Source organism: Sinohyriopsis cumingii, chromosome 6, assembly GCF_028554795.1.
Source record: "Sinohyriopsis cumingii isolate HCF-2022 chromosome 6, ASM2855479v2, whole genome shotgun sequence".
NCBI lineage: Eukaryota > Metazoa > Mollusca > Bivalvia > Unionida > Unionidae > Sinohyriopsis > Sinohyriopsis cumingii.
In genome coordinates this window covers 98,069,533-98,092,088 of record NC_142966.1, presented here as the reverse complement: position 1 = coordinate 98,092,088, position 22,556 = coordinate 98,069,533, and the positions used below count along the sequence as shown (strand labels likewise).

Genomic DNA, 22,556 nt, shown 5'->3' with positions numbered 1-22,556 from the left:
CACACGACACCAGCTTTGTCATCCAATTTGGTAATCTCTGGTCGTTACATTATATGACCATTAAATATAATGCCTTGTTTATAACAGAAGTTGTAGTGTGCCAAAATTATTGAACCTTACCGCGTATTTTATGTAACTTGAAATGCACATTGTGAACATCTAACAGTGGTAAAGAAGGGTTTACATTTATAATATAATTTGTTGTTATTGGGTTAGGACAAACGATTTCAGAGGAATTGAGATGATGTGAATAACAGTGAGCTTTTGCTCACAAATGGTACTAAATATGAACATGTACTGAGAAGAATATTGTATACTTTCATGAAATAGAAGAATAACACAATTTGAAGAAGCCATACATATATAGTCTTCATGTTATTGATGCACATTACTTTCATCTAGAATCATGCATTTACCATCTGATATAGTATGAACAGATATCAAACATCAATAGAATATTGCGAATACTTCGTGTTTATTTGTGTCGTCTTTCACATTTACTGGAACGAAAACACAACCAGGTGGGACCTGCTGCAGAGCAAGACAAAGACAATGTTAGTCAAATATACATGAACAAAATCACACACAATTTGGAAATGAAAAGATGCATTCTATCTATTATTATAAAAACGGGGAATAAACTGAATGAAATATGCATGATTTTGACATGTGTATGAGCTCCAAATTAAATACATTCTTTGCTACTTTGTTTTCGAATGCGTCCTTCAAATTAGTAATTTGAATAATTTACAAGACGTGCGTTATATATATCATTCAATACTAATCAGACGTGACGTGTTTAATATAAGCATATATTGTCTACCAATATCAACTAGTCTGAGATTGGGCTTATTTCATAATTATCAATTTCATAGAAAATAGGATTTATTTTGTTATAGCCTATAAGTACAGACATTTCTGGGGGTACGGCTACAGGCCAGTGTGAAGACAAAACACAAGGAATGGCACCAACAACTACAGGTCAAACTAAATCAGAGGTAAGAGATTACCAGTGGATAGTAGTACCCTTTAAGCTGTAAATACCTGGAAAAACTGTGATATGTCATGCATCAATTTCTCTAATGGACAGCAAAAGTCATGTATCTCAAACTAATTGCAATTCATGTGCACCTCGGTCGATATAAGTTCTTTTAATTCAGACGCACTTCGTTAAATGCATGGTCTTCAGATGATAGTGTTTCTGTCTGAAAATCAAATGGCGAATATGTAAGAACTAGGAACATATCAGTCTTTACTCAAACTTGTATTGGTTCAGACAACAGAAGGCGTTCAAATGATAATGTAGCTTTATTATGCCAGTATGACAATATGTGTGGACAATATTACGAGTAAGTTCGTTTTTGAGAGATGCACTGATCAGACCTAGAGCGGAACTACGTGAAGCAATCATTAGTTATTGCATTCATGGGATATACAGGCAGCAAATGCATTTATGTTAGGACATATTTAATGTTTCAGAGCATATTAGTAATATTCTTAGTTAAGCTGAACACGGAATGTATATCAGTTCATTTCTTTTCAGGTTTGTTGAAGTTTAATAGATATTCATTGTGCATTCGTGTGTGTGTGTATGTGTGTGTGTGAGAGAGAGAGTGTGTTTGTGCAAAAAGAACAAAGAGTGCAATATTCATTTTTTGAACTTCTAAGTTACATGCAAGAGAACAATACCCGATTGATAGATTGACACTTGAATCGCCACTAAATAACATGAACCGCTAATGAATTTCAATGAATTTTTTCAAAGCAAATGAGATGTGGAAAAGGGGAAATGACGTGTCAATGTATTAACGAAGCATGTGGCCAATATATATATATATATATATATATATATATATATATATATATATATATATATATATATATATATATATATATATATATATATATAATAGATAGTAATTTAGATCCAAAGCAGATAGGAAATACAGATGTAGCACTATGTAATCCTGATCGTACATTAAAATTAATGCTTCACACTGTTCTCGACAACTTATTTCAATCCCAGTATTAACATTTGAATATGCGTGGGTGCTGCATTATACCAATATACGAAATTTGCGTCCATGTTTTGCAACTTTCTAGTCATAAAAGTGGAAACATTGGCAAGGATATATTACAAAACAAAACGATGAATTAAGTACGGTATTGATGAATGAATGATATAGAAGGAAACAACTTCTTACTATTACAGGAAGACATGAAGTGCAACTACATTTCTTGCTAGCTTGAAATATATTTCAGATTCAGTGCCTGATTGTATTTAAAATGTCGTTCCCATTACATGCCTTGTCAGCAAAGCAACAATAATCTACAAGATAATAAAATACAAAATTTCATGTACCTTATTAGAAAAGCTTGAAAGATCGATTTTACGTTATCTCTCTCCATAATAAGATGTTTTCAAAATATAATTTTAATGCATGTCGTAAGTTCGGTTTATTTATTTTGGCTTCTTTAAATGTCTTAGACATTGGCTTAATACAGATTCGTTCAGTGTTACATGTGTCTTTATATCAACTGCCAAACGAATAACACAACGTCAAGAAGACATACAGAGGTAGTTTCATATTATTCATGCACATTACTTTTAGTCCGACTCATGCAAATACATACATAAACACACAGTCTGTCATTGTTTGAAAAGTTAACACAGTTTTGCAATATATATCTGAAATTTTCTGTAATTCTTCGCTGTTTAAATATTGTGAGCTTAGTAATATTTACAAATGAAAGCTAGTATTGTAATTTCAATCAAAATCCAAAATTTCAGATGCTTCAAGTACATCAAAAGTTTAGCAATATATACCTTCATAGTGTTAAAGCCTTTTAAATATCAACGCCTTTTTGTATTAACATGATGTATAACAACATGTAGATACTCGTTTCAGGATCACCTTCCTTGATCTGACAGCTTGATTGCAAATTTGATATGACTGGCAGCAACTGATCTAAAAATGAAGAGCAAATAGATTATATCGACTGCTGACTTGGAATGTCTTATCCCAACATTATTTTGTAGATATATAAATATTAATCCTTCCTAATCATATCCATCATTCGTCTGAAGAATCCAGGAATAGCACTTTCCGTTCTGGCTGGTGTATATTTATAACTCGCTATAAATGCTTATATATACCTTGATTTATTTCAAAGAAATCCGGAATGACTGTGAATTATTCAGTCGACATGCGAGTGTGTCTGCTACGCACTAGTGCATATAACACCGATTAAGTAACATCATTTTATGGTGATGAGCGCTTAATCGTGAGGGAATACGGGCTCCTTATGCAGGCAAGGCGATGGGTGCAATTTACCCGTGGACCTGAGTTCGAATCTCCGTAGAGTACAAATTAAAACTTCTCTATCCTGTATGATAGTATTATTTGTGTTAAATATCAATTCTGCCCCCTATTATTGAGCATTCTTCTATAGAATCCAGGGATGCACTTTCCGTTCTGTCTGGTGAATACTTATAATTCTCTCTCTCTCTCTTAATATATATATATATATATATATATATATATATATATATATATATATATATATATATATATATTTTATTATAATAATAATGACCAGGGTGCCTATACTTGAGTAAAAGAATAACGAGGAAAGAGATTTCATTAACTGATTGAAACAACATAAAATGGCGGCTGTAAGCAGATCGTGATTTTATTTGCATGTGGGTGTCATTTTGTTTTTTCGATCAAGTTGCTTGATTTCAACGTTCCAGGACAGCGTAGCCAGAAGGACTGTTTTTCATTCCTCGTTTTGGGATTCCATTTGTGGTTATGAGCAATTGTAAGTTAGTATTATATCACTGTACGTGTCAAAATATTTCATGGGGAAGAGAAATGTTCTGCAACTTGACTTCTGTCCATCTTCGTTGTCATCCAATCGGAGCTGTGAAGACTTATTCTTTTGTGAAGGCTTCTGTTTCTAGAACTTACTGTAGGCTGCAAAACTTATGCACGATGATAGATAAAGCTCATTATCTTTTTAGCTTGTCCAGTTTGGACAATGTATGTTCGATATTGCGCTCGTCGCTTTGTTATAAGATGCATTGGTCTCTGTCACATGTTGGCATATTTTGGTATACTTCTAGTTTCTTAGGTACTGAGGTAAATGTTATCAAATATTGCTGGGATGGGGTCAAAATATATTTGGAACAAGGGTGGCGATGTTCAGTTGAAACAGGGATAATTTCAGAAATAAGATACTTGCAGGTCTTACAAAAAAAGTTCAAACACGTGAAAATCTTATTACCTCAGGCAGATATTTCAACTAAATTGTTCAATTTCCTTTGGAATATGTATTATAGATTAAAACGTTTTATGTAATACTTCAACGAAATCTAAATCATCACATGCTGCAATGATGCAGTTATCTTGACGGTTTGTCAGAATTAGTTTTACTAAGCGATGAAATCAATACATGATTAATATTATAATGATATTTTAGTACGTATTGCCTTTCCATCAAACTTGTAGCTAAATATTTCATGGTGCATAAGGTAACATACAGAGCATTTGATGAATGACAACAGCTTTGTGAGTATTTAGTTCGTAAAAATACCTATATCAATACTTTGAAAAAGAGCAAGCTTAGAAACATAACACACACAATAGATGTGCGTGCGTGTCCTTCTTTGAACTTAAAGAGGAACCATTACAGAGAGTGAAAAAGATATTGAAAAAGTAACTCAGACTCGTATGAGAGTGGTATCCTTTTCAACATCATCACATATATATATTCCAAGTAGCCATAAGTATGATTCGTCCCATTTCTAGTACTCCAGGCAGTGATGGAGTAGAATGTATGTATGATATATGTTTTCAATATATGTGGTATGTGTATGCATAAAATGAGAAGGAAAAAAATACATAAAACTGTCTAACTTGGATGCCCCCTACAACATTTGTATCCGAAGATATCTATAGATCTATTTCTAATCCGAAGTTAATATTGGTGCAAAATTGGATCTTGCATTTTATGTTTACAGTTGTCCGCAAATTACTCCATATCTTCTGATTTCAGTGCTACGTTGCCATTATATATGGTGATTTAAAGGGCTAGCATTGTAAATATCCACCTAATCAAATAAATGGTTAAAAATGCAACTCATCGGATAAATGGTTACGTGCTGAAACATGTCTGTGTTTTCTTTTTCATATACTTATTGGTGTTGCTATGATACAAATGATTGCAGAAAGGTGATGTGAATGAAAGCCTGGACACAAAGCAATACGTATTTATTCACGTTTTGTATACAACTTAGTCCACCACATCCAAAATGATGTCTCATTCTGAATTCAGTGTGTATCCACCAAAAGAAACATCACTTAACCATGGCGAGTTTATCTAAAAGGAAATGGACAATATCCCATCATTTAATGCATATTTTCATAATTTGGTTTATAAATAATAAAATGTGTCCGCGATAGAGGGTGCATTTGTATTTTTAAATGATATAGGAATTCTGCGTTTGGTTACTTCTTAAAACCTAACTATTTGATATTACCGAGTCATACCAAAGACTTACAAAAATGGTACTATGAGCTGCCTCGCTTGGCGCTCAGCATTAAAATGTTAGTGTTAGGACTGGTCGGCCTTGTGTCAGGATAATATGACTGGGTTGGACATCATGCTACATGTCTGCGGTATGATGCCCCAGTGGTAGACAAAACTGCCCCACTGCAGACATCGTAGCGATATGACTGAAAACTTGTTCAAGCTACGATAAAAATCCTAATAATACATACACTTTTAAAAGTCTATTTAATATTACCGATGAACGTCAACTTTTCTACAGCTCTGGACATCATCACTTACATCAGGCCTGAATAAAGTCAGTGACAACATTTTGAACCTCCAGTGTTTCCTCAGTGAAAAAGTCAGGTGGATTAGTCTATTTCAATTAGATTGTGGATGTTAAATATATCTTTATCATTAATTTCACTTATATCCATTTTTAATTTTTAATCAAATTGTCAAATCAAAGAACGCACTGCTACAACCTTGTAGTATAATGTAATTTTCATCTTGTTATTAATGACTGCAATTCTTGCGACAAAGCGTGTAGCAAATATTATGAGTATGTTTTCATAATTTCAAAATGAAAGTGAATTTGGAAATGGCAGATTTGACTGAATAAAATATGTTCAACAGTTAGGACGTTTTTAATCACTATTAACCTATCCATGTTCAAATGTGAACGTTTGTTGCTTTGACTGAAATATATAATCAAATGATGGCAAATTATATAGTCATTATTTGTCGGTATCGTTAAAGGAAGCACTGTTCACAAAGCCGAATTTTAAATTGTTGTGTACATATCTCTTAAAAAGACATTTTTAAATGACTGACACAAAAGGCATTACTAAGTGATTCCTTTTTGTGGCTTTTATATTAGGTTTCATCATTTTAATTGAATGCAATACTTTTCGGATATTTACTTTTAATATTTTGTAAAGAAGCACCAACAAAAATTCATGTAGCCATTTGCGATGATAAACTTATCGTAAATAATGAAGGAGAAATAATGTGATTATAACTCATTATGTTACACAAATCTTCTACATTTTCACCATGTGCGCTTTATAAAACAACCATCATCAATGCGTATTCACATAGTTCTTAATTATGTTTAAGCCTGTTACAAATTATACTTCTATAACTTCTGAAATGGGTACTGCTTACAAAATCGATCTTTTTTCTATTAACCGATCGATTCAACTAGGTTATAGATTTCACAATATCATTAACGCCCGGTTGGAAAAAAAAAGTGAAGCCTGATAAAATGTCTATTTTTGTCCCACCAAATACATGAGTTATAACACTATTTAAATTGGGCACTACATTCAAATTATGTCCTTGTTTTTTGTTTTTGTTTTATCACTGACTGTCCTTTTGAACTGTAATCTACTTCTCAAAGCAATGCACCGAAAGTCGAAGCCACTGTCTACATTTAATTACTCAAACCGTTATTATTGAGAACTGCCGATATGTTAAAGGCTGCAACACCAAGGAGAGGTATATTGGTAAACTGTCAAAGTGACAAAAACAAAACTATGAAATGTTGAATTTTAAATACATACACTAAAGAGCTGTTTCTCATAAATGGCACTAAACTAAATAATATTTACTCAAAATGAGAATGTCGTACAATTGTACTAATTTCAATAATTCAAGAAATACACAACTTCAGCACAATATGTATTTACATTTTGTATCTTATTGTTTTAAATATATTAAAACAAGACCCAGAATAACCAGTGACAATGAGAAATGCTTATTATTACATTTAGGCCTCTGGATCTCCTTCCCCGATGATATATAATAAGTGCTACACAGTATTGCAGCCCAAGATCTGTCGTTCTGTACTATTTCAGGGAATTATTTTATTAACATTTTGAAAGTAGTAATATTATTACAAAAGCATCATAGACCCAACTTACAGAAAAGTTATCTTGGAAAACGTAAAGCTTGCATTTGTGTCTTTCTGTAATGATAATGTCTTATCAATAAGATACAATAAGGTCTGTATGTCTGTACCCATGTTCATGTTTTTTTTGTTGTTGTTTTATTTTGTGGTGATCAGTCCATTTGTTTATTATAATTAATTCAAAGGCTTATGAAAAGTGAGAAAATAATTATGTGTTTGCAAATTAAAGTAAGTATGCTTGATAAATGTTGTCATGAAACAGAAAGATTTATTTTGATGCACAAGGAAACAGCAGAATCAGAGTCAATATTATTCATATATACAATACAGAATCCCATCAAGGAAATGGTTTACAAATATAGGATGTGCTTTACACAATCATAACTCTTTCACTCAGAAAGGAATATCTTAGAGGCACAAGAATTAGCTGATATTTTAAAAGGTATATAATATAATATAATATAATATAATATAATATAATATAATATAATATAATATAATATAATATAATATAATATAATGTAATTGAAGTAACCAATATGTTTATCTTTTACAGATTTGCATGCAATCAGCCAGTCTGACATCTACACTCACTATTGACGAAGAGAAGTGGCTAAAGAATATTTGGCGGGCTACATCATTCAAGTTAAAAGATGAAGCACTTAAGGTAACGAGTTGTGGTAACATATATATGTAGGTAATAAATCGTAACTGTAGTTGGAGTTTCCTCTGGACTGAATTTATTCATCGGACATTTAGAGGTCGCAATGCAGATAATTCCATGCAAATCTCTGTTCAGTTTATTAAACGCAAATATTTAAGATTTTAAGTCGTCTAAAGTGATCACTTCTGTATTTATTCAGTTTTGGTTTCATTCAGTCCAGTCAGAACAAGACCCTTGAATTTTTCCCAGAGCGATCGTGTGAACCATCTGCGGAATTAATACATTATTGATATAATAAATTGTCTGTTCAGCAGCTTCCCCCAACAATCTAAGTTGCTGACATTTAGATACCAGCGAAATGTATTTTATGCTGACAATTGATGACATTTAGATACGAGCGAAATGTGTTTTATGGATTTCTGCACCTGCACGATCATAAAGCACGATCTTTATAAAATAGCGTACAGTTCTTTTACACAAATATATCAAATTTATCTCAATATATTTTAGTGGAAAATTACTTTCAATATAATTTGATGAAAAATTACTTTTAATACAATTTAGAGAAAATTTCAGTCTTAATACTTTTACTTAAGCGTTCTGTCCTAATAATGATATTAATAGACTAATAGTAATAATACCAACACTAATAGTAACGAAATGCCACAGGACTCATAGTTGTCGATAGAATATTTCGGTTTGATGACTATATGATTACGTTAATTGTATTCCTGTAGTAACGATTGTTGCCGCAAATAAATAGATTGCCCTGTATATTTTAAGTGTGCAATCTTTTTAGACTTTGGTCTGCATCAATAATATCTTTCAGCTAGCGGTTCTATAATTTCCCGTTTTATTCTGAGTATAGTTTAGATATTGAATTTTGATGAGTTCTATGCACAAAGCATATGCCGACATTCACCCGAAATAAATATCCTTGTGATTTTATATTTTGATTGGATGTATTTTAATAACATTTTAAACTACTTTTACCAATTTTGTGTAGTTATCTGTCCTAATGTTTGACTTCAATTTTCGTTTTAGCTGTTGTGTGCAAACCTTATAACATGCCTTGGAAAACCAGAAACGGAAATGCCTAAAACATCTAAGTACATAAAATGTTGCACTGACCTTTGCTGGAAGATGGGAGTGCAGGAGAAACCAATGCATCTTGATGTAAATGCTGATAAGATGATTGGTCAGGAGAAGCAGTTTGACACAGACAAGTTTAGAGCGTACACAAAAACTGGCAAAATTGTTGCTTATGTTGTATGGCCAGCGTTGTTTCTGCATGAAGGTGGGGCGATGCTTGCAAAAGGAGTAGCACAAGGATGCCAATAGTGAGCCAGCTCCAAGCTGTCAAAATAAATCAAATATAATGCAGGATGTAGTAATTTTGTCCCATATTAGTATATGGAAATGCACTGGCTTCCATATTATATGTACGTAGCAGCATTTGCTTGTTTTCAATGTATAATAGGTAGAAGATAATTTTGATTTAATGTTATTTGAATGTTGCATTTGCTGCATCGAATATTGAAACATATATGAAATTTGTGTTTCAAAGATTAGTTTTCAGAATTATAGAGGCTTTGAGAGTAATTTCATTTTGATATATGTTCCTTCTCATCCTCAAAAGAATTTACTTTTGAATCGTGTCTATTGGCAAATAAAAATAGGAACTCAGTGTCAAATTAGATAAGATATTTTAATAATCTTAATATAACATCACAATACTTAAGAAGCTGCAATTCTTATTATTCTTCTTTTCATGTTTCATTTTTAATTTTGTGTGATGACATCAATATCGATACTAATCCTCTTATATTGACAGTCAATACGTTTGTTCTTTATAAATGTAACCAGAATGATATACATATAAATATTGGACTTTTGATATAAATTAATGAAGTTCGTGAATATATAATTAGGATGTAATTAATGTGTACCATTGCAGATATCCTGATATTTTGATGTTTGTATCATTTCTCATTTAATCTGCATAATTTAAAAGTAGGTTTTCTTAAAAACGGTTTAAAGATTCACTTATCTTTTAAAAAGTGTTCGCTTTATATGCTTAACTCCGCAGCACTCTGAACTAATACATTCAGTGAGATGATTAAGTTAAAACTGAATATAGGCTTTAGTATTGAGGATTATATAATGCATATTCTGTTATCTTTTAGGTCGGTCTGTAGAAAAATAGAGAACTGTTATTATAATGTGTTATATTCTCATGCATTTAATCATATAATGTAACAAGGAATCTGGAGTTATAACAGTTGATATGTAGCCAGGTGCCTGTATCATGATAAGGGTTTCATATTACACTATACATGTCTTTGAAAAAGAAGCTTTTAAGATCGTTGTTGGACTAAAGATGTGAATATCTTAGGTCAGTATTGGTATATTGATACTGCGTATTTCGTTTATTTTGTAATATAAGTTTTTTTGCACGAACTTATGTCTTCGCGGATGAGGTGCGAGTTAGAAGGCATCACAATCAGACCGATGACTACCAAAAATATAGTTTGTTGCCATTCTGAATAGTTTCAAGCCATGCTGTTTTTATGAAATATCACTAATCTTAAAATGAGGAATGGTATGTTTCGTGTCAAACAAATCACTGGTTTTGTTTCAAATTATTAGAGAGGACAGACATAGTTATGCAAATACACACTGAGCAGGACCTTTTATTGCATATATAGTAAGTTATATAATTAATGTAGTAGTTGGTGTTTCCTTTAACTTGCAGCTTCTCCACTTCAATAAATTTTCTATTTGCCTAATTTCATTTCATCTCATTAGCATAAGGTGAATTCAGCACACAAAATATTACCGTGTAACACCCTTGTATCTTGAACTAGGAAAATGGTATACATAGGCCCCATAGTAATAAATAAATACATAAAAAAATAGTCATATGGTGTACCGTGACCGCAGTCGATCGTGAGACTTAATATTCAAGGTCACTAGATAAATAGTTTCATTGGTCCATTTATATTCAGGTATGTTTTGTTCTAAAGGAAGTATTTTTAAATACCACTTATGGCACTATTTGTATTATACATTGTTTTATATAATGAATGCATACATATTACTCAAAGGTTACGTTCACAAGGACAAGAAGACTGGGTCATACTGCATCAAATATATTGCTTTTTGCTTCTACTTCATTATGGCATAAACAAAACAAAGACAGGATTAACGAAAGGACAAAGACCAGTTATGAATATACCTCGACAACATAATTTTAAAAATAAATAAAATCCAGGTATACGCTACAAAGATCATTTTGGGACAAATTCTGTTTAGCATCTTTACAGCAGTTTAAAAAAAAACATATATTACTAAAGTAACAAATTAAATTAAATACATCCTCGTTAAATGTTGACTTAGACACAATATATTGCTACACAGGAGATACAACAAAATTATCTATATGCAATTGATGAAACTGCATTATTCATATATATATAAATAACATATTCAACAACATAATAGCATGGCCCAGTCATATACAAGGGATGTAGATATCCTTTCCGTGTTATAATAGCGATGATATATTGTGAACACAGCGGGCGATAACGTTGTCTTGGCAACAATGCAGTTGATAGTTTAACATGTCCATATAGCAGATGTGAACATTGTCCCTGCTCATATAACTGGTGTTATTAAATGCCCAATTCAACTTTATATAAAATATGAAAACAAAGAATGAACTCAAATACGACATTCAGTCAAGTATGGATAAGAAATCACAATAAAACCTCGCTGCTACGCACCCCAAAACTCTGGCATACCATTGAAGCCGTGACCCATCTGTTTACTTATTGTTGAACTAGTGCAAGCTGGGTTTTCCCTCAGCTGGCCGTCATATACTGCTTACGCATGCATGTAATTTCTCTCTCGAACTCAGAATAGTGGCCATTTTGCACATACGTACGAATTAATCCGATGCTCATTGGCGTCATCCGTGGGTGAACCGATTTCAGTCGAAAGCTGGAACACAAGATTTGATAACATCACCATTAAAAACAGAAAAAGCCAACGCCAAGCACCTCTTAATTCTAAACTGAATATCAGAACGTAATTCAAACGTTGATTATTTCAAAGAACGGTCAATGTCAATGTTTGGTAACAAATAATTTCTTTCCTTCCAAACTTTAGTTCGATTCTAAGAATGTTATAATTTTGAAAACCGGCGGCACTTTGGCTTAAGAAAATAGTATGACTGTAACTCTAAAATATACACTATTTTACAAATATATGCATTATGTGATATTTTAATTTGGCAGAAAGTACGGAATTTTGAAAACAAGTCAGTTGACATAGTGAAATAATGCATCTCTCAAGAAATGAACTGACACGGAATAAAGAAAATGACAATCACACACAAGCAATGACAAAGGATGCAGCATCAGAAAGAATTAACGCTCTATGCCTATCATAAAAAGAAATATTCCATATATAAGTATATCTATAAGAAAGACATCCCAAAAATGTATGTACTGTTCTATTTTGAAGATTAAATAAACTAATAACAAGCAAAGAAATCTAATGATTAATATAAACTGTAGCATATTTAAATAATTCAATAGACAGTTGTTGAAATATGTTGTCCTTCAGCTGTAAATTTAACAATAATTGACGTGAGCAGAAAAGACAGCCCACTGGTGTATTTATTTCAAATTCTTATTTTCAATATTTATTATGAATGGTCAATCAATTCCAGATCAGAGTTGAACCATGTACTATATCTTTATTTAATGTCCGTCTTGGATAATTTTATGGAGAATAAAGGACATTATTAAATGCCCTGATCACATTAATATTTTTATGCAAGCCAGTACATGATTCAGACGTTTCATATTGACGTTATCATTACCATCTAAACCAATGGGCACTAAAATGTGTTTAAACATTTCGTTCAAGAATGTGAGAACAATTATGGAATTGCATGTGTATCTTAATTCTTGTTTTAGATAGTTGCTTTGTTTGTCAGTATAAAACAGTGTCCTTTTATTCAATCCGCAGCTAGCAATATTTGTTCGCCTATTCAGTTTGTTACACACGATAAAACAGTGAGGTTCTTAAATTTACTATCCACAGTCCCTCAATATTCCAAGTGAAACACATGTGGTCTAGAGCAAATAGCGATTAATGGATATGTATGCAATTTATACCCGCTATCAATCGAAATAGTGACTGTATGATTACACTGGTCAACAGTGAAATCATTACTGACTTGAAAAGGCCCTAATCTGTAGTATTTTGGTGTGCCGAACACGAATATAACCGTGAAAAATTTGTATTGGCTCTCGTTTTGAAGATATTCATATACCTCATTTTCTATGTTTCACTGTGTAAATTTCTCCAGTAGGACTGCAGCAACATCCGGAATAATGATGTAACATTGCATAATACCATCATGCTCACATCATCCACAGTTGATTGCATCATTTTCTGATGCAATGCAATACTAATGCCATGCGGCTGCTGAAGTAAGTTGACGTCAGCAGTGTACTATACATGTGTAGGCCTATTATACTAATGCCAGGCGGCTGCTGAAGCTGACGTAAGCAGTGTACTATATAAAGCCCAATCAGATAGGTTCAGCATTTAAAATATTTTAGACATTGTGCGAGACAGTTCAAGCTACTGTTACATAAAACTTATTATTTTATCCATTTACGTACAATAAAGAACAGTAATGCCTCGAAAGTGTGTTAATACCGCGGACAATTTTTGCTATATTTGTGGGGAAGTGACATTTGCCAACCAGAAGAAAAGTATCAATTCTCAAGTGAAGAAGGCATATCATCTTTACTTCGGATGCAAGGTTGGTGACCAAGACAAGCCTTGGGCTCCGCATATATGCTGTGCTACATGTACAACACAGCTTTCACAGTGGTTGAATTGCAAAAGGTCATCAATGCCGTTTGCAGTCCCAATGGTGTGGAGAGAGCCAAGCAACCACCTAAATGACTGTTACTTCTGCTTGGTTCCTCCTCTTTCCGGCGGAATAACGAAGCGAAAGAAGTCAAGAATAGTCTACCCAAAAAAGGCAGAATTGCTAGGATCAAGACTCCAACAATGGAATCTTCTAGAAGAAGATGTCACAATTACTGCATATCGAAAGCGCCACCAGCAATTGGAGCCTTTCTTCAGAAAGGAAAGTAATCTGATATTCTGTTCCGATATTGAGGGCCTCATGAATGCTTTAAAAATCACTCATGACCCACAAGAATGGAGACTATTTGTGGACTCTTCGAAACTGAGTCTCAAGGCTGTGCTTTTGCACAATGGAAACATTCTTCCATCTATTCCAGTAGCGTATGCTGTCCACATGAAAGAGACATACGATAACTTAAGGCAGCTACTGAATTCCATTGAGTATAACAAGTACAGCTGGCACCTCTGTGGTGATTTGAAGGTAGTTGCCCTTTTAATGGGACTGCAGCAAGGATATACAAAATACATGTGTTTCTTATGCGAGTGGGATAGCCGAGCAAGGGAAATGCACTACATGAGGAAGGAATGGACTCACAGGCAGAATGTAGCCATTGGAGAGAAGAATATCCAACACCCAGCTCTGGTTGAGGCTCAGAAAATCTTGCTACCACCCCTTCACATCAACCTAGGTTTGATGAAGAACTTCGTGAAAGCCATTGACCGGACTTTGCCAGCATTCCGATACCTGCATGAAAAATTCCCTCGACTCAGCGAAGCAAAGATTAAAGAGGGAGTTTTTGTGGGTCCTCAGATTCGAGAGCTTTTCAAAGATGACCGGTTCAACAACTTGCTGGAAGGTGACGCGAAACAAGCATGGAATGCTTTTCGCCTAGTTTCTACAAACTTCCTCGGAAATGTTAGGGCAGAAAACTATAAGGAACTAGTAGAAGACATGTTGATGAAGTATAAGAAACTTGGCTGCAATATGTCTCTAAAGATTCACTTCCTTCATTCCCATTTGGATTTCGTTCCTAGCAACTGTGGTATTGTTAGTGATGAACACGGCGAACGTTTTCATCAAGATATCGCAACAATGGAACAAAGATACCAGGGAAAATGGTCCACTACAATGCTGGCTGACTACTGCTGGACACTCCTCAGAGATGCTCCCGAACAGCTGTACAAGAGACAGGCGAAGAAATCTAAGATGTAGTCAATGACTTGATTTTTTATAGGTAGGCTATTACAGTTGACCTTTTACTATTGGAATGCATTTCGTTATGTAAACATTAATTTCTTGCAGATTACAAAAAAACTAGAGCCAATTTTGCAATTTGACTGTCATATTCGTGTTCAGCACATAAAAATTGATAAGAATTGACTAATTTTATTTCAGTAACATGACTTTTGTAAAAATTTGTTGTCCAGTGTTATAAATGATCATGAACACATACATATCGCTGAGTGACTCAGTAGTGCAGTATAGTTGCAAGCCGTGCCACAGAGCGGTACTAAGGTGGATATCGATCAATTACGTAATTATAATGCATTCATTTAACTTAAAGGCACAATAGTGCAGCTGAGGGTGAATTTTCTTGCAAAAATGTTGGGACATTTATGTATATCAACTGATTAAGTACTATTTAAAAGGCAATTCTGGGGTAATATCAAATCGGTAGGGGTTCTCGTTATGAAATACGAGCTCTCTGAAATCTTCGTACGTAGAGCAACGAATCTATCGTCTCCATGTTGAAATCCCGCTCGGCAGTAATCGGTAGATCCCGAATGAATAACACACATAATTCCGGTGACCGAAATTTGCATAATTATAGGCCACATTGTAAACACTGAAGATGATGACGTAAAACACAACCACGCTACGAGACCGCCCAATATGTCAACAACGGTGAGTACGATCTTCTTCTGATCTCGTTCTTTTCTTCTTATCCTTTTCCTTTCTAATTTTAATTTTGAGAGGAAACAATGAAATGTATGTAGAACTACTTTTATAGTTATATTTCAAAGTTTTGTGGTACGAGAATAATTTAAATTGACGTGTTCTGTACAGTATTGCAAAAACCCACAGGTACTCACTCTATTTCTTACCCAGAAGAATTCGTACTACCTCACGTCCCCACCACTCAATTTTATAAATGAAAAGCATCAGGGATATTTAAAAATGCTCAAAATTGAGTAATTTCATTAATCAATTTATAAATTCTAACCAGATTGTCACCAGTGGACCCTTAAATCTGCGACTAAGATATGGAATCCAGGTTCAAAACTCGGGTCCAGATCATAAGAAAGTACACACACACAAACGTACAGTCACTTGTCAGTTGAAGTTTGACCACAGCTTTATTCTTGCACATGTTTATTGGGTATTGTGCACACTGAGTAAATAGACACATTAACTTTGCTTTGGTGCCCATTCGAGGAAAGTAGGGGCCCTTTTTAAATTTTGGATCCCCACCCCACCCAACACTTGACCTGATCCAGCCCAAAAAAAATTCCATCAAATCACAACCTCTCATGTATTAATTTCTGATCCAAAGTTAGCACTATATTCCTATAAGTTTGATAAGTAATCATGAATATATTAGTTGTCAAATTATGAAATACATTTACATATTAAAATTCATTACATAGACTTAAATCAGATCACTTTCAAGCTCATTTCTAGAGTGACCTTTAAGAGGAAGAGGGAGAGGAAGGATGAGGTATAGAGCAAGAAGTTGAAAAACCAGATGGGGGAGAGGAGGATGACATGCTGTGCAGCCTAAAAACTGAGCTGTCCAAGCTGTACACATAGTTCAGACAAGGCAGACAAGAACGAGGGTAATTGTTTATTTATATCTTGCAAAACAAGTATTGATAGATATTGAAAAATGTTTGGTACTAAGTAACTTGGCAAAGATTCTAATATCTATGTCTGTAGTGTTTTGCACAACTTAGAAAATGCATACTTGTATTAAAGGATTAGTTATTTTACCAAACAATGTATGTTTAAACTGCTTTACTTTTTGTTGCTACTCAACACCCCACCCCAATATGATTTGATAAAGGAAGACCATTCACAGGTACCATAGAAAATACAGAGGCCACCTCATTTATGTAGCCACCTTATAAAATGATAAAAGTAGTATGGAGACAATCTCATAGAGTACCCCATTGCATGATGAAATACATATAACTGATATGAAACTAAATACAAAATGTTTTAATATGGGTCACTTAAATGTATAAGGTATAGTGGAAAAAATAGAACAGATTAAGTTAATGTTGTCTTCCAAGGAAAATAATATGCATGTTTTAGGACTCACTGAAACCAAATTAAATGCTAGCCACAAATGATAATCTATTTCACTGTCAAGGCTACAATAAACCATTACGCAGGGACAGAGAGATGGTGTGTGTGTGTGTGTGTGTGTGTGTGTGTATTGTATACATTACAAGATGTAAATGCAGAAAGGCGACCAGACATGGGGTGACATGAAATTGAGAGTATTTGGGTGGAAATTTCTCAAAATAATGCAGAATCATTCCTAGTTGATTTCATTTATAGGCCACCTTCATCCAAAGCAATTTGGAATGATAACATTTTGAAACAAATAGAAAATGTTCTTGCACAGGAGAAAGAAACATATATACTCAGCAGCGTAAATAAGGACCTATTCAATACTCAAATAAGGAGTAACTGGATGGAATTTATTGAATCATTAGGCCTAGTCCAGCTGGTAAATGAGCCCACAAGTGTAACAGAAATATCAAGCACTCTTATTGATCACATTTATACCAACCTACCAAACAATGTGGCTTATGTTAATGTACCAAATGTTGGTCTTAGTGACCACTATCCTACTTTTTTGACAACAAAGGTTAAATGCAACAGAAATAGGAAAAATACACACAAAACTATCACTTACAGATCTTTCCAAAATTGAAGAAAATAAAAATTTCAAGATGACCTTTATAAAGTTCCATGGAATATTATCCGAAATTTTGATGACATATGTGAAGCTCTAAGGGTGTGGACTGATTTATGGATGTAGTCTCTAAGCATTGCACCACTAAAAGTACACTGAGTGAAGAATGAAATCCAACCTAACTGATTTACTACTGAAATCCTAGATACTATGAAGACACCAGACCAATTGAAGGCTATGGGGAACCATGCACAATATCAAGTATGGGGATTTTTGTTGTTGTAGGGTTTAACGCCATTTTTCAGCACGCGATAGGCTATACATGGCGGCCAGTATTAATGGTGGAGGAAGAAACCGGGAAATCCCCGGAAAGAACCACCGATCCTGGAGAAGCTACTGGCAAGCTTTCTCACATATCCACATTGGCCGAATCCGAGACTCGAGCCCACGCAGACAGAGGTGAGATGGCAGTGATCCGTAACGGAGAGCGCTTTAGACCACTCGGCCACTCGGGGCCCCCAAGTATGGGGAAATAACAAGTATGATTGAAAAGGCTAATAAAAAACTTTTTACCAATCAAGGCTTGAAAACATAAAGAGCAACACAAACTCCATCTGGAAAGTCTTCAGTGAACTTATTGGGGTAACACACAAAGATCAGACAAATAAAATTCACTCACTTCTGGTAAATGACACAAAAGTCACTGATGACACTGACATTGCAAATGTTTTGAGTGATTTCTTTCACTAATGTTACCACTAAGTTAAGAGAACGAGTGATAGAAAACAACTATAATGAACTGAAAAAATCCCTCAGGAGGTATGTTTCTCGATCCCACAGGTATAAAAAAACTGCTAAAAAATGTCCCAGTAAACATAATATCAAGAAAGCTACAGGACTTGATCAGATTGGTCCACCACCCATTAAAACTTCTACCAAAGCTATTTCAGATAGCATAACATTCATAATCAGTTTAAATATTGCAACCTCATCTGTACCCAAAATATGGAAAACTGCAAAAGTAATGCCTATGCACAAATCTGGTTCTAAGAATGATGCCGATAACTACCAGCCAATTTCAATACAACCAAAACTTGTCAAAATTGATTGAAAAACATGTCCATGACTCTTTCATGTCATATTTAACAAAACAGTTGCTGTTACACCCTATTCAATCAGGCTTTAGAAACATTCATGTGAGACTGACTTGATCTCTCTCTCTCTCTCTCTGATAAATGGCTTCAACCACTCGATCAAAGTTGAATAATCGGATCTCTATTTGTAGATTTCAGGAACGTTTATGGGTTGGTGTACATGAAATTCTTTTGAAGAAACAGAAAATCAACCAGTGTGATGAAGGAACAATTAGATGGTTTGCTTCATACTTAAGTGAGAGAACACAACATGTTTATATAAATAATGTTCTGTCGGAACCTGGTACAATTAGATATAGAGTACCACAAGGTTCAATTTAGGTCCATTACTATTGATACTATTTATTAGTGGCCTACCACTTGTTACTAAGGGACTCAATTTCATCTACAGATCTCTATGTAGATGACACAACATTATCAGACATCCAAAACACAAAGCACAAACTAGAAATTTATTTACAGGATGCCCTAAACAAACTGGACAACTGTTGCACATGCAATGGCATAGTGGTAGATACTGGAAGAACTAAAATATTACTTATCTCAACATGGCAAAAAAGAACAAATCTTGGTAGTGATGAACTATGTCTGACATGGAAGGATACAAATTTGCAAATGGTTTGTCATGATAGACTACTTGGTGTTTTGGTAGATAATAACCTATCATGGACTGAACATGTCAGTAAAAAAGTTAATTCAAGTTTACGGCTTTTCAGTAGGATAAGGTGAAGAAAACTATTTTATAACAGTTACAGACAACCCTGTTTAGACTACTGTAACACAGTGTGGAGTAATTCAAATGATAAAATCATAGCAAAGCTGGCACATCTTAAAACAAGTGCATTCAGGCTATATCAATCCAGAAAGAAAGCAAGGAAAATTTTAGCTGATAAGTTAAAATTATTACCTATTACAGACTGAAATCCGGTTGAGAAAAGCCAAATTAATGTACATGATATCCAATAATAGTGCTCCTGAATATTTACAATCACTATTCCAGTATAGGCTACCTGGTACTACTCCACACCTGTGATCCATGTCTACCAAATAGTATAAAATTCCCAAACCAAATAAGGAATTATTCAAAAAATGTTTCCAGTACTCTGAAACTTTGCTCTGGAATAGTATTCCAGTTGACATTAGAAATGCCAACTCTATTTCCTTCGTCCAAACCAATATATACAGCGGCTTCAAACATACACTTAAAATAAATAAATTCCTTTGTATGAGGGCCTAAAGGTAGATTAGCTAAAATCATTTCATATATAGGTATTAGTGATTACGCTAGTGGCATACAAACATTCAATACTATTAAGGTCAACTTGCTCTTTTTTTAATTTAATTAATAAACCAACTTAAGTAATACATTTATTAGTTTTATTTTTTTAAAATACAAAATGGTAACAAAAAGTCTATGCAATCTTACTTTGGAGTTCAGCAATTAGACCTGACTAGATTGCAGTTTTATTAAAACATTAGACATGTATAGAATTCATATAGCCATTTAAGTCTTGTGAAATAAATACTACACTTTTATTCTTCTGTTTTAAATATAATGCATGCCTTAATGTGTATTTCTAAAGACCCAAAATATGTTAAGATAATACTATATATGCACTATCATGATAAACATCAGGACTTAATATTCCTAAATTGTTTTATTTATCCAGAATTTAGACTGGCATGAAGGCTTGCAAGAAACTTGTTTTTTCTTCATATCTGATCTAACATTTTTGGGTAAGAATTTTAATTGCCCAGTCTGCTTCACATTCAATGTTTCCACCTTTGAACTGGTGATTACTGCAAATGATTTCTGTATAACAAATTTACTCGAATCAATGACAATTTTGAAACTTCTTTAATTCTTTCAATAACTTTTATATATTCCTTGAGCGTGTTATTGCCAAAGCTTAAAATTTTTACGTACAAAATGTATATCACAGAAGGTATGAATAACTTGACAGATATGTTGGCTACATTACAGAAAACCTCTTTCTGTATACAGGATATGTGTAGCACATGGCTATGAATGTACAATTGAAACTTTGATATAGTTACTCTCACAATACAATATCTACAATGAATTCCATTTCCAAGGTGGACTCTCAAAGATTGATAATTGATGTACATACATGATTGTTGTAAATGTTATTTCTTTGCAACCACTGTGAAAGAATTTTAAAATTGTAATCAGTCCAAAAACAGACATGCATACATATGCAAATGATAAGGACTTTGTTTTAATTTACAACTGATACTCATCAAGTAGATTCTTTTCATTACCTGATTTCAATGTGGGTACCTCACTATACTAAACAAATCTAAGCTGCAATCAGCCATTCCTATTTGATCCCAATGCAGGAGTCTCTGACTTCTAGAAATGCTCCCCAAAAACTTTGAGCTGTCCATCTTAACATAAACTATCAGTTCTAGTTGCGATGGAACTCTCAGTGTTCATGTCAAAATAAAAACCTTGTGCAGTTTTGATCCACGTGTATTTCACAGTGGAATTTGCTGATCGAAGATGAATAACATTTGAATAAGCACATGTTCCTATTATTTCTTAAAATATATTTGTTTACATTTTAGAAATAGCATATTACAATTGGAATAATTTTTCATATTTTTCAAGATCTAATCCTTGATGAGGCTGTACCTGCCTTGTCCAGGATGTACAGACGGAATGATCTTGTCCTCAGTGATAAAGTTGACTTGATGAGTGCCAACAGACATGCTACCTATAGGCAGTTCATACTACGGCAACATGGAAGGCTCGGGTTTGGACAGAGACATGTAATTCCCTCTTGCTGTTTCTGGCAGATACATGACAAATATCCAGATGGACAATACACTGGCTTCATCCCCTCTAGGCTTGCATGAACTTAAACACTTTCTTGCATGTATGAGTTTGTATATAAATGAATACAATTGATTTTATTCATTGTTTTCTTATAAATGCACATAATATTGCATCAAACAATAATGCTTTCAGATTTTTTTTTAAACACCAATCTATTTCTGCCTGTAAACAATATGGGCACGAAGATCATAAATAATCAATATAAAAAGTTTTCAGCAACTGCAGATACAATATTATACATTATTTTATTTTCAACTACTGATATTTCAGGATATTATATAAAGTGTAACCTGCCTTAGCAGACACCTCCATATATCAGACACTGTTTCATATTTTACATAACTAAAATCGAGAGATCTCCTTCACCACACCAATACTAGAGTTGATGGTGGTTCTTGAGGTGCCAGGTTTCTACAAATTCTCCTGGGATCATCATTCTTTAGTTCTCTTCTCCTCTGCATACCCTGCTTTCCCTCAAGTTGACAGATGAGGGCTTTCTATATAAGCTCCCTGATGTGGGGATGTTTTCTTT

General features: G+C 33.8%; 3 protein-coding genes across 4 annotated transcripts in view; all 3 read left to right on the top strand.

Annotated features, from left to right (window-relative positions):
• The window catches only part of LOC149797525 (tripartite motif-containing protein 59-like), a 42,377-nt gene extending 41,379 nt beyond the window's left edge, over positions 1 to 998 (top strand). The window contains exon 13 of the mRNA XM_089962383.1: positions 900 to 998. The gene's annotated coding sequence lies outside the window, so the exon portion shown is untranslated. The remainder of the gene's footprint in view (positions 1 to 899) is intronic.
• Positions 999 to 3,697: 2,699 nt separating this feature from the next.
• LOC149797524 (uncharacterized) lies at positions 3,698 to 10,918 on the top strand. Its single transcript, XM_089962385.1, has 3 exons — positions 3,698 to 5,372; positions 8,022 to 8,132; positions 9,174 to 10,918. The coding sequence occupies exons 1-3, from the start codon at positions 5,370 to 5,372 to the stop codon at positions 9,468 to 9,470; spliced, it is 411 nt and encodes a 136-aa protein (XP_089818511.1). The 5' UTR covers positions 3,698 to 5,369; the 3' UTR covers positions 9,471 to 10,918.
• Positions 10,919 to 11,054: 136 nt separating this feature from the next.
• Positions 11,055 to 22,101, top strand: LOC149797523 (uncharacterized). Of its 2 annotated transcripts, XM_089962382.1 has the most exons (3): positions 11,055 to 16,922; positions 20,835 to 20,901; positions 21,797 to 22,101. In XM_089962382.1, exon 1 carries the CDS (start codon positions 13,843 to 13,845, stop codon positions 15,295 to 15,297), a length of 1,455 nt encoding a protein of 484 aa, XP_089818508.1. In that variant the 5' UTR covers positions 11,055 to 13,842; the 3' UTR covers positions 15,298 to 16,922; positions 20,835 to 20,901; positions 21,797 to 22,101. The 2 variants fall into 2 exon arrangements, with proteins under 2 accessions (XP_089818508.1, XP_089818507.1); XM_089962381.1 differs by lacking the exon at positions 20,835 to 20,901.
• Positions 22,102 to 22,556: the final 455 nt, after the last annotated feature.

Coding starts and splice junctions, on each gene's coding strand:
- LOC149797524 (XM_089962385.1), top strand. Junction 8,133..9,173: donor TAAAAGATGAAGCACTTAAG/GTAACGAGTTGT, acceptor TTTTCGTTTTAG/CTGTTGTGTGCAAACCTTAT.
- LOC149797523 (XM_089962381.1), top strand. CDS start 13,843: ATGCCTCGAAAGTGTGTTAATACCGCGGACAATTTTTGCTATATTTGT.